Source organism: Hemiscyllium ocellatum, chromosome 3, assembly GCF_020745735.1.
Source record: "Hemiscyllium ocellatum isolate sHemOce1 chromosome 3, sHemOce1.pat.X.cur, whole genome shotgun sequence".
NCBI lineage: Eukaryota > Metazoa > Chordata > Chondrichthyes > Orectolobiformes > Hemiscylliidae > Hemiscyllium > Hemiscyllium ocellatum.
Genome location: NC_083403.1, coordinates 44306949 through 44322310, shown reverse-complemented (window position 1 = coordinate 44322310; position 15362 = coordinate 44306949). Strand labels below are relative to the sequence as shown.

General features: G+C 44.2%; 1 protein-coding gene across 2 annotated transcripts in view; it reads left to right on the top strand.

Moving 5' to 3' along the window:
- The window catches only part of ube3d (ubiquitin protein ligase E3D), a 153037-nt gene that overhangs the window by 16930 nt on the left and 120745 nt on the right, over positions 1 to 15362 (top strand). For both annotated transcript variants that reach the window (XM_060856830.1, XM_060856824.1), the window contains one exon: positions 8810 to 8879. In XM_060856830.1, coding sequence (XP_060712813.1) covers positions 8810 to 8879 — 70 coding nt within the window. The remainder of the gene's footprint in view (positions 1 to 8809; positions 8880 to 15362) is intronic.

Below are 15362 nucleotides of genomic sequence, written 5' to 3'. Positions count from 1 at the left end.
ATGATTCAAAGTTTCAGGTGGCCTGGGTGTGAAGGCATTTCTTTGAAGAAAGCTGGGAAATCCACAGGGGGCACTCAGTTCAGGTTAGTGTTACACACTCGTAAATACCCACTTTAACTAAGAGTACCTTGGTCAGAGAGCATCATGTGGTTACATTCTTGATTGGGGATTTGTGAGAAAACCATACTGTATTATTCCTCCTCCATCATCAGGGATCAATGATGGGCTCTAAGAGTGTGCCATAAGGCAGTTTGCTCAAGGTATAGAGGAGAAAGATTAGCCAGCTGCATGCTGGTTCAGATTCTTGAGTGTTTTTGGAGCTGCATTCATCCAGGCAACCGGGAAGCATTTCATCACACTCCTGAGTGGTGCCTTGTACATGGTGGACAAGGAAGTAAGTTATTCACCTCTCCATTCTCAGTCTCTGACCTGCTGTAGTAGCCGTGATGTTTATATGCTTAGTCCGATTTAGTTTATGACCGATGGAAAGTCATAGTGGGTGATTCAGTGGTAGTAAGGTACGAGGAGTTGATTAGATTTTCTCTTGTTGGAGATAATCATTGCCTGGCCCTTGTTTGGCATGAATATTATTAACCCAAGCCTGATGATTGTCCATATATTAATATGCATTGGCATGGACTGCTTTAGTGCTTGAGGAGCTGTGAATGTGTTGAACGTTGTGTTATTACCAGCAAACATCTCTACGTTTGACCTTGCGTTGGAAGGAATGTGGTTGAAAATATTTGGACCTAAGTCACTACCCAGAAGCACTGATGTCCTTGGACTGAGATGAATTGTTTTCAGTCACGACAGTCATTTTACTTTGTGCTAGACATGCACCCAATGGACGGAGAGTTTTCCTGATTCTCATTGACTTCAGTTAGAGCCCGGTGGTACCACACTTGGTCAAAACTGCCTTGATATTAGCAAGATATCTTTAAGTATGCACTTAAAGGGAGAAGAGCAGACAAAGGAAGCACATGGTGAGGACAGTGCAGGGGAGGGAGAGAGAGAGAACCTGCACAGTTACTGCCTTTGCTGTTTTGAATTCGTGTATCGCTGGACATTGGAGTGTATCGGGGAAAATTAACAAACAGTGACTTTCACAAATAATCTTGGAGGAACTGTTGGGTGAAGTTCACAGCACAGAATCAGATAAATTAATTGTTGTTTTAAGTCTGTCCAAGAGAAAGGCTGTATTAGTGAGTACAGTGGGTTCTTTCATGATTATATGTTTTTGGAGACAAGTCTATTGATTAAACTTAAAATATAAGCCATAGCTATTAATTTAACCTGGGGCAGTGTTTTGTAGAGGAATAAGACGGTGTTATTTTCTGGGTCTGTAGATTGTGAAGGAGCAACAATGGCCTTTGCAGTGATATGTACTTCTTGTCAGATGTGGGAGTTTAAAGAGAGTTTAAGGGTTGCTGCGGATTATATCTGCCATAAATGCTGTTGGATGCAAATCTTATCAGATCGAGTGGATCGGTTGGAGAGACAGAAAGAAGCGATGAGGAATTTGCAACAGCAACAGTATGTGATGGATGGCAGTTATAGGAAGGGGGCAAAGTCTCAGATACAGTCACATAGATGGGTTAACTCCAGGAAAGGTAAGAGAGGTAGGCAGCTAGAGCAGGAGTCTTTTGTGGATATACCCATTTCAAACAGATATGCTGTTTTGGAAAATGTAGGGGGTGATGGATTCTCATGGGAACGTAGCACGAATAGCCAATTTTCTGGTATTGAGACTGGCTCTAATGCAACGAGGGGTACGTCAGTTTCCAAACGATCAATTGTGTTAGGGGATTTTGTGGTTCGAGGTACAGACAGATGTTTCTGTGGTCAGCAGAGAAAAAGAATGGTGTGTTGTTTCCCTGGTGCCAGGATCAAGGATGTCTCAGAGAGGGTGCAAAACATTCTTATGGGGGAGAGGGGCCAGCAAGAGGTCATTGTCCACATTGGAACCAACGATATAGGAAGGAAAAAGGTTGAGATTCTGAAGGGAAATTACAGAGAGTTAGGCAGAAATTTAAAAAGGAGGTCCTCAAGGGTAGTAATATCTGGATTACTCCCAGTGCTACGAGCTAGTGAGGGCAGGAATAGGAGGATAGAGCAGATGAATGCATGGCTGAGGAGCTGGTGTATGGAAGAAGGATACACATTTTTGGATAATTGGAATCTCTTTTGGGGTAGAAATGACTTGTACAAGAAGGACGGATTGCACCTAAATTGGAAGGGGACTAATATACTGGCAGGGAAATTTGCTAGAACTGCTTGGGAGGATTTAAACTAGTAAGGTGCGGGTGGGGGGGGAACCCAGGGAGATAGTGAGGAAAGAGATCGATCTGAGACAGATACAGCTGAGAGCAGAAGTGAGTCAAACAGTCAGGGCAGGCAGGGACAAGGTAGGACTAATAAATTAAACTGCATTTATTTCAATGCAAGGGGCCTAACAGGGAAGGCAGATGAACTCAGGGCATGGCTAGGAATATGGGACTGGGATATCCTCGCAATTACAGAAACATGGCTCAGGGATGGGCAGGACTGGCAACTTAATGTTCCAGGATACAAATGCTACAGGAAGGTTAGAAAGGGAGGCAAGAGAGGAGGGACGGTGGCATTTTTGATAAGGGATAGCATTACAGCAATGCTGAGGGAGGATATTCCCAGAAATACATTCAGGGAAGTTATTTGGGTGGAAGTGAGAAATAAGAAAGGGATGATCACCTTATTGGGATTGTATTAGAGACCCCCAATAGTCAGAGGGAAATTGAGAAACAAACTTGTAAAGAGATCTCAGCTATCTCTAAGAATAATAGGGTAGTTATGGTAGGGGATTTTAACTTTCCAGACATAGACTGGAACACCATAGTGTTAAAGGTTTAGATGGAGAGGAATTTCTTACGTTGTACAAGACAATTTTCTGATTCCGTATGTGGATGTACCTACTAGAGAAGATGCAAAACTTGACCTACTCTTGGGGAAATAAGGCAGGGCAGGTGACTGAGGTGTCAGTGGTCGTTCACTTTGGGGCCAGTGACCATAATTGTATTTGTTTTAAAATAGTGATGGAAAAGGATAGAGCAGATCTAAAAGTTGAAGTTCTAAATTGGAGAAAGGCCAATGTTGAGGGTATTAGGCAAGAACTTTCAAAAGCTGATTGGGGGCAGATGCTCACAGGTAAAGGGACAGCTGGAAAATGGGAAGCCTTCAGAAATGAGATAACAAGAATCCAGAGATAGTATATTCCTGTCAGGGTGAAAGGGAAGGCTGGATGACGAAAAAAAATGAGGTTGTAGTTAAGAAAAAGAAGGAAGCATATGTCAGGTATAGACAGGATAGATCGAGTGAATCCTTAGAAGAGTATAAAAGAAGTAGGACTTTACTTAAGAGGGAAATCAGGAGGGCAAAACAGGGACATGAGATAGCTTTGGCAAATAGAGTTAAGGAGAAAGCAAAGGGTTTTACAAATACATTAAGGACAAAAGGGTAACTAGGGAGAGAATAGGGCCTCTCAAAGATCAGCAAGGCGGCCTTTGTGTGGAGCCGCAGAAAATGGGGGAGATATAAAATGAATATTTTGCATCAGTATTTACTGGGGAAAAAGATATGGAAGATATAGACTGTAGGGAAATAGACGGTGACATCTTGCAAAATGTCCAGATTACAGAGGGGAAAGTGCTGGATGTCTTGAAATGGTTAAAGGTGGATAAATCCCCAGGACCTGATCAGGTGTACCCAAGAACTCTGGGAAGCTAGAGAAGTGATTGCTGGGCCTCTCGCTGAAATATTTGTATCATCGATAGTCACAGGTGAGGTGCTAGAAGACTGGAGGTTGGCAAACATGGTGCCACTGTTTAAGATGGGCGGTAAAGACAAGCCAGAGAACTATAGGCCGATGAGCCTGACCTCGGTGGTGGGCAAGTTGTTGGAGAGAATCCTGAGAGACAGGATGTACATATATTTGGAAAGGCAAGGACTGATTAGGGATAATCACCATGGCTTTGTGCGTGAGAAATCATGTCTCATAAACTTGATTGAGTTTTTTGAAGAAGTAACTAAGAAGATTGATGAGGGCAGAGCAGTAGATGTGATCCATATGGACTTCAATAAGGCGTTCGACAAGGTTCCCCATGGGAGACTCATTAGCAAGGTTAGATCTCGTGGAATACAGGGAGAACTAGCACTTTGGATACAGAAGTGGCTCAAAGGTAGAAGACAGAGGGTGGTGGTGGAGGGTTGTTTTTCAGACTGGAGGCCTGTGACCAGTGGAGTACCACAAGGATCGGGGCCCTCTACTTGTTGTCATTTAAATAAATGATTTGGATGCGAGAATAAGAGGTACAGTTAGTAAGTTTGCAGATGACTCCAAATTTGGAGGTGTAGTGGACAGCGAAGAGGGTTACCTCGGATTACAACAGATCTTGACCAGATGGGCCAATGGGCTGAGAAGTGGCAGATGGAGTTTAATTCAGATAAATGTGAGGTGCTGCATTTTGGGAAAGAAAATCTTAGCAGGACTTATACACTTAATGGTAAGGTCCTAGGGAGTGTTGGAGAACAAAGAGACTTTGGAGTGCAGGTTCACAGCTCTTTGAAAATAGAATCGCAGGTAGATAGGATAGTGAAGGCCGTGTTTGGTATGCTTTCCTTTATTGGTCAGAGTATTGAGTACAGGAGTTGGGAGGTCATGTTGCGGCTGTACAGGACATTGGTTAGGCCACTGTTGGAATATTGCATGCAATTCTGGTCTCCTTCCTATCGGAAAGATGTTGTGAAACTTGAAAGGGTTCAGAAAAGATTTACAAGGATGTTGCCAGGGTTGGAGGATCTGAGCTACAGGGAGAGGCTGAACAGGCTGGGGCTGTTTTCTCTGGAGCGTGGGAGGCTGAGGGGTGACGTTATAGAGGTTTACAAAATTATGAAGGGCATGGATAGGATAAATAGACCAACTCTTTCCCCTGGGATCAGGGAGTCCAGAACTAGAGGGCATAGGTTTAGGGTGAGAGAGGAAAGATATAAAAGAGACCTAAGGGCAACTTTTTCACGCAGAGTTGGTATGTATATGGAATGAGCTGCCAAAGGATGTGGTGGAGGCTGGTACAATGCAACATTTAAGAGGCATTTGGATGGGTATATGAATAGGAAGGGTTTGGATGGATATGGGCCGGGTGCTGGCAGGTGGGACTAGATTGAGTTGGGATATATTGTTGGCATGGACAGGTTGGACTGAAGGTTCTGTTTCCATGCTGTACATTTCTATGACTCTAACTGCTTGAAATAATTGGCAACATATTGTTTGCCTTCCTAATTGCTTGCTGCACCTTCAAGCTAATATTTAAGGACTCGTGAACAGAGATACTTTATATGTTTGGACACCCTGTCTCTCATCATTTAATTATATATCATTTGTATGACTCTTCACTGCCATCTGGGTAATTAGGGCTGGGCAATAATTGCTGGCTGAGCCATGAATGCCCTTAACCGGGGAATGAATAAAACAAAAAAAAAATCATTTAAATATTCTGGCTTTTTGTATTTGCCATTGAGGTGAATGCCCTCACACTTGTTTACATTATATTCTATCTGCCATATTTTGGTCCATTCACTTAGCCTGTCCAACTCTGTTAAAACCTCTTTTTCAACTGTGATCTCCAGCATCTGCAGACCTCATTTTTTACCCGAAGATTTTAACCTATTGCGAATCCTCTTGCAAGGATGCCTTCCTTGAAGAAGCTCTCTTCCTCCCTCTACAAGGATTTCAGTGAGTCTCTCTCTCACTGCACCCCCCAGGTCATCTCCTCTGCACAGAAAGTCTTCAGCCACGTTCTACCTCCCTCCACCTATCACATCTCCATCGCCCCTCCCCCAAGTCCCTCCTCCCTACCTTTTATCCTGCCTGGCACCCTCTCCTCATTCCTGATGAAGGGCTTATGCCCGAAACGTCGAATTTCCTATTCCTTGGATGCTGCCTGACCTGCTGTGCTTTAACCAGCAACACATTTTCAACTAAAACCTCTTTGCACCCTCCTCACAACTTGCGCTCCTGTCCATTTTGGTGTCATCAACAAATTTAGAAATGTTAACAATTGATCTCCATATCCAAATTATTTAGATTGTGAACAGTTATGGACCTAGCTCTGACACTTGTGGTATCCCCATTAATAATAACCTGCTATCCTGAGAATGATCCATTTATTCCTGTTCTGTGTTCCATTTCCTAGCCAATTCTGAATGCACATGAGAACATTTCCCCTCAACCCCATGTGTTCTGGTTGTATTTCCTAAAGCCTTTTGAAAATCCAAGTAAGCCTAATCACTGGTTCTCCTTTGTCTATGCTACAAATAATTTCAAAAAAAAATTCCAACATGTCTGTCAAACATGATTTCCCTTTCAACAATTTGGTCTTGATTATGCCCAATTTTGCCAAAGGACTCTAAATGTCCTTTATAATTGATTCTCACATTTTCCCTTTCATGAACATAAAGTTTGCAGTTTTCAGTTTTCCCTCTTTCTTCTTAAATAGTGAGGTTGCATTTACTATATTCCAGGAAACTTTCCAGAATTGATAGGATAATGAAAGATAATCTGTATTGCTTTTTCTTCATCACTATGTAAAGTTCATCTGGTCCAGGGGATTTATCAATCCTGAAGGACATTAGTGAACCAGATGGGTTATTTTGAAATCAACAATGGATTCATAGTCATCATTAGACTTTTAATTCCAGATTTTTGTTGAATTCAAATTCTACTAACTGCCATGGTGGGATTTGAACCTGGGTCCCAGAATGTTACCTCGGTCTCTTGATTAGCAGTCCAGCGATAACACCAGTAAGCCATGAGTATATGTGCATTTTAAATTAGTTTTTCAAACCTTGAAGTTAAGGAAGGGGGTCAGTAAAAAAAAGGTAGGGAAAAACAGTGCCGTTGCCTAGTGACTGGGCACAAATGCCAAAAAACAGCCTAGAAGAGAGTCACTCAGTCTGTGTACGTACCCGAGAATGGAGGCAGGTGTGATAAACGCTGTAGTAGACTGATGGAAACTGAGTTCAAGGGACTCCGGTTTGTTCTGAGGTGTCAGTAATATTAGGTTTAGTTTGCAGTTTACTTTGTCAGATGAAGTAAATGTATAGAGTCAACATGTAGAAATTCAATGGAAGGAAACTGATTACAGCCTGAGCAAGAAGCTGCGGTGTAGAAATAGTGGTAAACCCTTTGCTGGGATTTGGCGTTTGTAAGGATGTACAGGGATAAAAGGAATACTGTTGGTTGAATCCTTTTGTGTTGTTTGTGATAAAATCATTTCAATCTTTTAATGTCGGGTAATATAGTTCTTGTTTGATCTTGTCGTTATACTATATTTGTAGTGAAAATACATTGGTAATCAGAAGCAAGAATGGGCCATTCAGCCCCTCAAGCCCCTGCCTTGCCATTCTATAAGATCATGTCTGATCTGCTGCATGCCTCAACTTATTTTGTCTGAGCTCCTCATAGCCCTCAGCATTCTATTTCAAAAGTCTCTCTACCTCCTCTTCAAACACTTTCAATGATCTAGTCTCTGCAACTAGAGAATTTATTACCCTCCAGGAGAAGAAATAAGTGTCCCCTTATTCAGTACTATGTGCTCTACCTTGAGATTACTTGTGGACCCATCTTTTCAACTTGTATCCTGGCAAGCCCCTTCAGAATGCTGTGTGTTTCAATCAGATCACCTGTCCTTCTTCTCGTCAATCACCCCTTCATCCCATCAATCAATCCAATGAATCCCTTTTGAACTGTCTCCAATGCCAATCTGTCCTTTCTCAAATACAGGAACCATAACTCAACGCAGTGCTGAAAAGCACTGCACAGTTGTAACAAGATATCCCTGTTTTCAAACTCTAACCTGCTAACAATAAAGGCCAAAATTCCATTTGCTGCCTTAATTACATGTTGCACCTACATGCTAAAATTTGGGTTCCGTATACCTGAACATCCAGATCCTTCCGTGCTGCATTTTCTTTGGAATCTCTCTCCATTTAAATAATAGTCTGCCTTTTGATTCTTCTTGCCAAAGTAATCACCTCATACGCTCCTTCATTAAACTCCATCTGCCAAAATTTTGTCCACTCAATCTACCTGCACCTCCTTCAGATTGCTTGTTGTGTTGAGCATACAGTTTACAAGAACTGCCATTTATCACAAATTGGTGGATTCTAGTCACAGGTAAACAACTATAAACTGTCCACATGTAACTCGCCTGGTTAAAACTGTCTCCCTTTTGGCTGGCGATATATAATAGGTGGCAATGTCGATTTAAAAATACTCGATCTTGATTGATTGATTTTTTTTTTCTCTCCCTGATCCAGGAGTGGAGTAAACCTCATAAACATTGATGTGCATGCATTATTCATTTCCCATGATTTGCATCTTTTTGCTTGGAATTTAAGATGCTCGTTAATAATGCCAGATATTATTAACCCATCCTGATGATGGGTTACGGTTCCATTAGGTGTCATGTTCAGATGACAATTAAGAATAAGGCTGTGTTTCTGCATTTTCCTTTTGATATCTTTTTAGCGGCCACACTTGGCTTGATTCAGTGGTTTTGCTGTGATTGGTCAATGGGAGCTGACCAAGGCTGAAATGTGTCCATCTTCCATTGAGAGTCACCTATCTGGCAGCTGCCAAAACTCCCCAGTTGAAGCTGCAGGGATTTGGAACGCAGTCTAATATAGAGTCAAGGGACTAACTGCAGGGATACCTCTATGTAAGCTCAAAAATGAATGTCTGTTCATCATCTTATTCACCCTTTTTGGTTTCTTTCAGGTGGAGAGCGAAAATAACACAATCGTTTGCACACGCTGTAGAAAGTTGCTGGGAATTGTGTCTTCATCAGGTATGATATACATTTATTTCTCACACGCTCTGACTTCTGTCCCCCCTACTGCCGTGTTTGCCACTACTTCCATCCCCACCAACGCCACTCACCTGCATTCTGCTGACATGTCCCCCCCAGATCCCACTGTCACCATCCCCGCCCCCCCAGAACCCTGAGGGGAACATCACCCCTGCTCATGACTCTACCCCCATTCCCCCCACCATCACACCCACTCCAGTCACTGGCTCCGCCCCCCCCCCCCACTTCCAGCTCCACACCCACACCAGATCCCAGCTCCCAGCCCTGCGAGTTTTCACCATCCCTCCAGACCTCCCCCCCACTGAGGACGAACGATCAGTCCTCAGCAAAGGACTCACCTTCATTCCCCCTCCGTCCACGCATCAATGAATTTAATACACGCCGTGACGTCAAATACTTCTTCCGCCGCCTCCGCATCCGAGCTTACTTTCACAATCAGGATTCCCGCCCACCTTCCGAGAACCCCTTCGCCCACCTCCAACACATTGCATCCACCTGGATACCCTGCGCTGGCCTATTACCTGCCCTTGACTTCTTCATTTCCAACTGCCGCCGGGACATTAACCGCCTCAACCTGTCTACGCCCCTCCCCCACTCCAACTTCTCACCCTCACAACACGCAGCCCTCCACTCCGTCTGCTCCCAACCTCACCATCAAACAGCGGACAAAAGGGGGTGCAGTGATGGTTTGGCACACTGACCTCTACACCGCTGAAGCCAGGTGCCAACTCGAGGACACCTCCTCCTACCGTCCCCCCCCTCGACCATGACCCCACCCTCCCATCACCAAACCATCACCTCCCAGACCATACAGAACCTCATCACCTCAGGAGATCTCCCACCCACAGCTTCCAACCTCATAGTCTGGGAACTCCGCACTGCCCGGTTCTACCTCCTTCCCAAGATCCACAAGCCTGACCACCCTGGCCGACCCATTGTCTCAGCATGCTCCTGCCCCACTGAACTCATCTCTACCTACCTCGACACTGTCCTATCCCCCTAGTCCAGGAACTCCCCTCATACATTCGAGACACCACCCATGCCCTCCACCTCCTCCAAGACTTCCGTTTCCCCTGGTTCCAACGCCTCATCTTCACCATGGATATCCAGTCCCTCTACACCTCCCTCCGCCATGACCAGGGCCTCCAAGCCCTCCGTTTCTTCCTCTCCCGACATCACAGCAGTACCCTTCCACTAACACACTCATTCGTTTGGCTGAACTGGTCCTCACTCTTAACAATTTCTCCTTCAAATCCTCCCACTTCCTCCAGACCAAAGAGGTAGCCATGGGCACCCACATGGGCCCCAGCTATGCCTGTCTCTTTGTTGGCTACGTAGAACAGTCGATCTTCTGTAATTACACCTGCACCACTCCCCACCTCTTCCTCCGCTACATTGATGACTGCATTGGCGCCACCTCATGCTCCCGCGAGGAGGTTGAGCAATTCGTCAACTTCACCAACACATTCCACCCTGACCTTAAATTTACCTGGACCATCTCTGACACCTCCCTCCCCTTCCTGGACCTCTCCATCTCCATTAATGACGACTGACTTGACACTGACATTTTTTACAAACTCACCGGCTCCCACAGCTACCTGGATTACACCTCTTCCCACCCTACCTCCTGCAAAAATGCCATCCCGTATTCCCAATTCCTCCACCTCCGCTGTATCTGCTCCCAGGAGGACCAGTTCCACCACAGAACACACCAGATGGCCTCCTTCTTTAGAGACCGCAATTTCCCTTCCCACGTGGTTAAAGATGCCCTCCAATGCATCTCGTCCAAATCCTGCAACTCCGCCCTCAAACCCCACTCCTCCAACCGTAACAAGGACAGAACGCCCCTGGTGCCCATCTTCCACCCTACCAACCTTCACATAAACCAAATCATTCGCTGACATTTCTGCCACCTCCTAACGGACCCCACCACCAGGGTATATTTCCCTTCCCACCACTTTCCGCCTTCAGCAAAGACCGTTCCCTCCGTGACTACCTGGTCAGGTCCACACCCCCCTACAACCCACCCTCCCATCCTGGCACCTTCCCCTACCACCACAGGAATTGCAAAATCTGCGCCCACACCTCCTCCCTCACCTCTATCCAAGGCCCTAAAGGAGCGTTCCACATCCATCAAAGCTTTACCTGCACATCCACTAATATCATTTATTGTATCTGTTGCTCCCGATGTGGTCTCCTCTACATTGGGGAGACTGGATGCTTCCTAGTAGAGTGCTTTAGGGAACATCTCTGGGACACCCGCACCCATCAACCACACCGCCCTGTGGCCCAACATTTTAACTCCCGTTCCCACTCTGCTGAGAATATGGAGGTGCTGGGCCTCCTTCACCGCTGCTCCCTCACACCCCACGCCTGAAGGAAGAACGCCTCATCTTCCGCTTCGGAACACTTCAACCCCAGGGCATCAATGTGGACTTCACCAGTTTCCTCATTTCCCCATCCCCCACCTCACCCCAGTTCCAAACTTCCAGCTCAGCACTGTCCCCATGACTTGTCCTACCTGCCTATCTTCTTTTCCACCTATCCACTCCACCCTCCTCTTTGACCTATCACCTTCATCTCACCCCCATCCACCCATTGTACTCTTTGCTACCTTCCCCCACCCTCCTCCCCGACCTATCACCTTCACCTCCACCCCCACTCACCTATTGTACTCTATGCTACTTGCTCCCCACCCCTACCCTCCTCTCATTTATCTCTCCACCCTTCAGGCTCTCTGCCTGTATTCCTGATGAAGGGCTTTTGCCCGAAATGTCCATTTTCCTGCTCCTCGGATGCTGCCTGAACTGCTGTGCTTTTCACTCTAATCCAGAATCTGGTTTCCTGCACCTGCAGTCATTGTTTTTACCTATTTCAAAACAATGTTGAGCCAGCTAGCTTGCACATTGCCTCTTCTCAAGTTTAGCTCTTTCTCTTGATTACATTTTACTCCTTTCAACTGTCCACTTTCTCTTTCACTCCATTGTGTCTGCCTCTGTAAACTTACTTCTCTCTTCCTGTGTTTCTGTCTTGCTTGTTTGCCTTACTTACTCTCCTTTACTCCCGTTCCATTGATTTGCTTAATGATTGTATGCAGCTTCAACTTTGCCTGTTTGCTGCTGCAGGGCTTGGTAATGTACTGCAATCCTGTGCTGATGGAGGGGGCTGTGTCTGACTTACGCTGCTCATTGGGTTCTTATCTGGGATTGATTGTGCGGCCAGCTAATGAAAGTTCTGAGCAGCATTCTTCGAGTAGAACTGTCTATGGTTGAGGACAAGGCAACAGCCCACCACTTTGGGACTTCATTTTAAATTGAGCTGCATGCATAGCTTGGCTGGGTTCTCTCTGTTTCCTCTCCAAATTTGTTTTATTGGGTGGAGACTGAAGGCACAGAGTATCAGTTTTGATACTAGTCGCATTGTAAGGACCCAAAGGCCCGGAACTGAGGAGTCAATTCTGAAGAAGGGTCACTGGACCTGGAACGTTAACTCTGCTTTCTCTCCACAGATGCTGCCCGGCCTGCTGAGTTCTTCCTGCAATTTCTGTCTTTGAGGCTGCTCTTCCCATTGTGCCAGCTCTTTGAGCAATCTGTCCGACATAGTCCCACACCTATGTTTTTTAAACCTGTAGTGCGGTGCATTATACCTTGTCATTTAAAAGTTCCTATCGGATCTGCCAGTTAGGATGTTCAAGGTGTGTGTGTGTGTGTGTGTGTGTGTGTGTGTGTGTGTGTATTTTAACTCGCTGACCTCTTGTCAGTGACCCATTACCAGAGGAAAATACTTGCATTATGTTTGTTTTCACTTCTTCATTCACTGGTTTGAGCTGCATATGTTGCACATCCTTTTTGGTACTGAGGAAGCCGTGGTGAACTGGTGTAGACCGGGTGATGTAGCAACACCTATGGGGTGTTAGAGTGGGATTTCCAGGATTTTCACTGAGCAACATGAAGGAATTTATAAAAATCCTTGTTTTGAATCTCTCTCCCCTTGACCTTAAAGGGACAAGGTCAGTGCTACCTGAACCTTTTCCCAAACTTGACCCCCATTGTAATGCCTGAGAATTGATGTAAATCCAGAACTGAATGTGGGGTCTTGGTGGCAGGTTGAGTAGGGGGTGGAGATGTGTGGATTGCAGTGGTTTTGAACACTTGGATTTAGCCTCAGAGCTGGGAGTTGTGTGTCTATATCAGTGCCAATCCAAGGACTGTCTTGCCAGAGTTACCATGGATATCTCTGAACTAGACTGATTGTCCCTGTTTAGGAACATCTATATACGATCCTCAGAAATAGGATAGGAGTATGCCAGTCAGTCCATTGGGACATTCAGTAAGATCATGATTGATCTGATAATGGACTTTCTTGACTATGCCTTATATCCTTGAGAAATCTACACCAGTGAGAAAGATGACAAGATGGTACCAGAGCTTGGCGACTCTTGCGAGCAGATCTCACTCTGACATATCTTACCCTGATGCACTTTGAATGGTACGATCTGCTTGTATAGCATGCAAAGCAACACTTTTCACTGTATCTCACTACATCCGACAACAATAAATAATCAAAATCAAAGCTGCCGTCAATGTTTTCAATTGCTCAGTCTCCACTGCTCTCTAGAAAAAAGGATTTCACAGACGACTGAACCTCTGAGAGAAGATATCCCTCTGCATCTCCATCTTACATGGGAGAGTCTTTATTTTGAAACAGTACCTCCTAATCTTTGATCACTCTCAGCATTTATTTTGTCATCTAATCACCTTTCATTTTTTAAATTCCAATGAGTCGACGTGGATGAGTTAGATCAAAGGGTTTGTTTCCGTGCTGTACAACTATGGCTCCGAGTACAGGCCCAACTTGCTCAATCTTGAATGTTCAGAGGTGAGCTCAGAGTTTTCAGGATTGTGTGATATTTTCATGGAGAAAAGTTGTTGAAAAAGAAAATTCCGTCTGGCATGTGGGTCATTAACTCAAGGTCAGTGATTCCAATTTATTGGGGAATTTCTGAAGTTGTGTATCCATATTACCTGCTCTTTAGTGATGTGATCATTTCTTTGTATCTTATTTTCACTGGATGACAGGAAATAAGGAGAAAGTGAGGGTCATAGAGGAGAAAAGCAGCAGAGTTGACATTAAACCGAAAGATTTGTGGCCTATTTTCACTTTCCGATTTAAAATTGACATTTATAATTTTCCAATTCAAAGGGAAATTCTTAAATTTGTAAAGACTGGGAAGATATTGAATTTACAATTTTCTTTTTTGTTTATGTCACTTGTCGATGTAAGTTATCAGGTTCTGAAGATTTGTCTACCCCGAAGCCCTATTATTTTCTACACAGCTGCCTTGTTAGCAAATTAAATACAAGTTCGTCCCAAAATTTTCAGTTCATGTTTGCCTTTTGTTCATTATACAATAATGTCTCTCCTATTTTAATATATCCACAGACAACTACACTACACCTTTGCTTTTTAAATATATCTTCTCCTGTTGGCCCTGTTATTCCCGGACAGATTTTCTCATTTCATAACTTCCTTTGTTGTTTTTTTGTGTCTCTCCTGTTCTCCTGGATGAAATATAAGGAGATACATAGAATCAATAATAGATGCATAAAAAGATTGTGAAGAGGAATACGGTGGATATATCAAAGTGGACAGCAAGTTTTTTGCAGTGCAAGTTAGAAGTGTTTTGCTGCTTTACAGTGTTTGAATACTCTTCATTATTTTTATCAATTTCTATCACTGAGGTGGCTCTGGTTTTAAAGTCTTCATCTGCATACGATGATTTGTGGACTCAATTAAGTTATGTAGCTTGGCAGACTTGGCCCTGCTTTCGAAGTGACTGTTGAGTTATTCGCCACTGTATCCAGATGCATTTTTTGTATAGGAGTGGATTGCACGCTGATAGAAAGAACAAACTATTGGTGTGATGTGTGTTAGCTCTCACTGAAAACACCTTGGGCCTGATTTCATCTCCATGTGTGAATCAGTTTTGTCTGGGTTTAAACCTCACCCCTTGTGTTTTGGAGAAGCAGTCTGAGTAGCTAGAGGGAGAGGTCCTGAGGGCAGTGTAACTCACAGGCTTACATCCAGTGCAGGGCAGAGATTTGGGACTAACTCAGAAATCTCTCTTTAAGGCATGGTTTGGAGATGCCAGTGTTGGACAGGGGTGTACAATTTATTTAGAAGCACTAGCTTTCAGAACGTTGATGAAGGAGCAATGCTTCTGTCCAACCTGTTAGGCTATAACCTGGTGTTGTTGATTTTTAACTCTTTAAGCAGGTAGTCCTTCTTAAATTCTTTACAGACAGTCTTGGGTCGGGTGCAGTGTGTGGGATTTGAGGAATGCATTATATTTAATATATCTCTTTTAGTGCATGTGCTTTTAATCATCAACTCAAAATTGGATATTTTTAATTTTAAAAGATGTTTTCCTTATTAATTTAGACTTTATGATCAATAAAACGA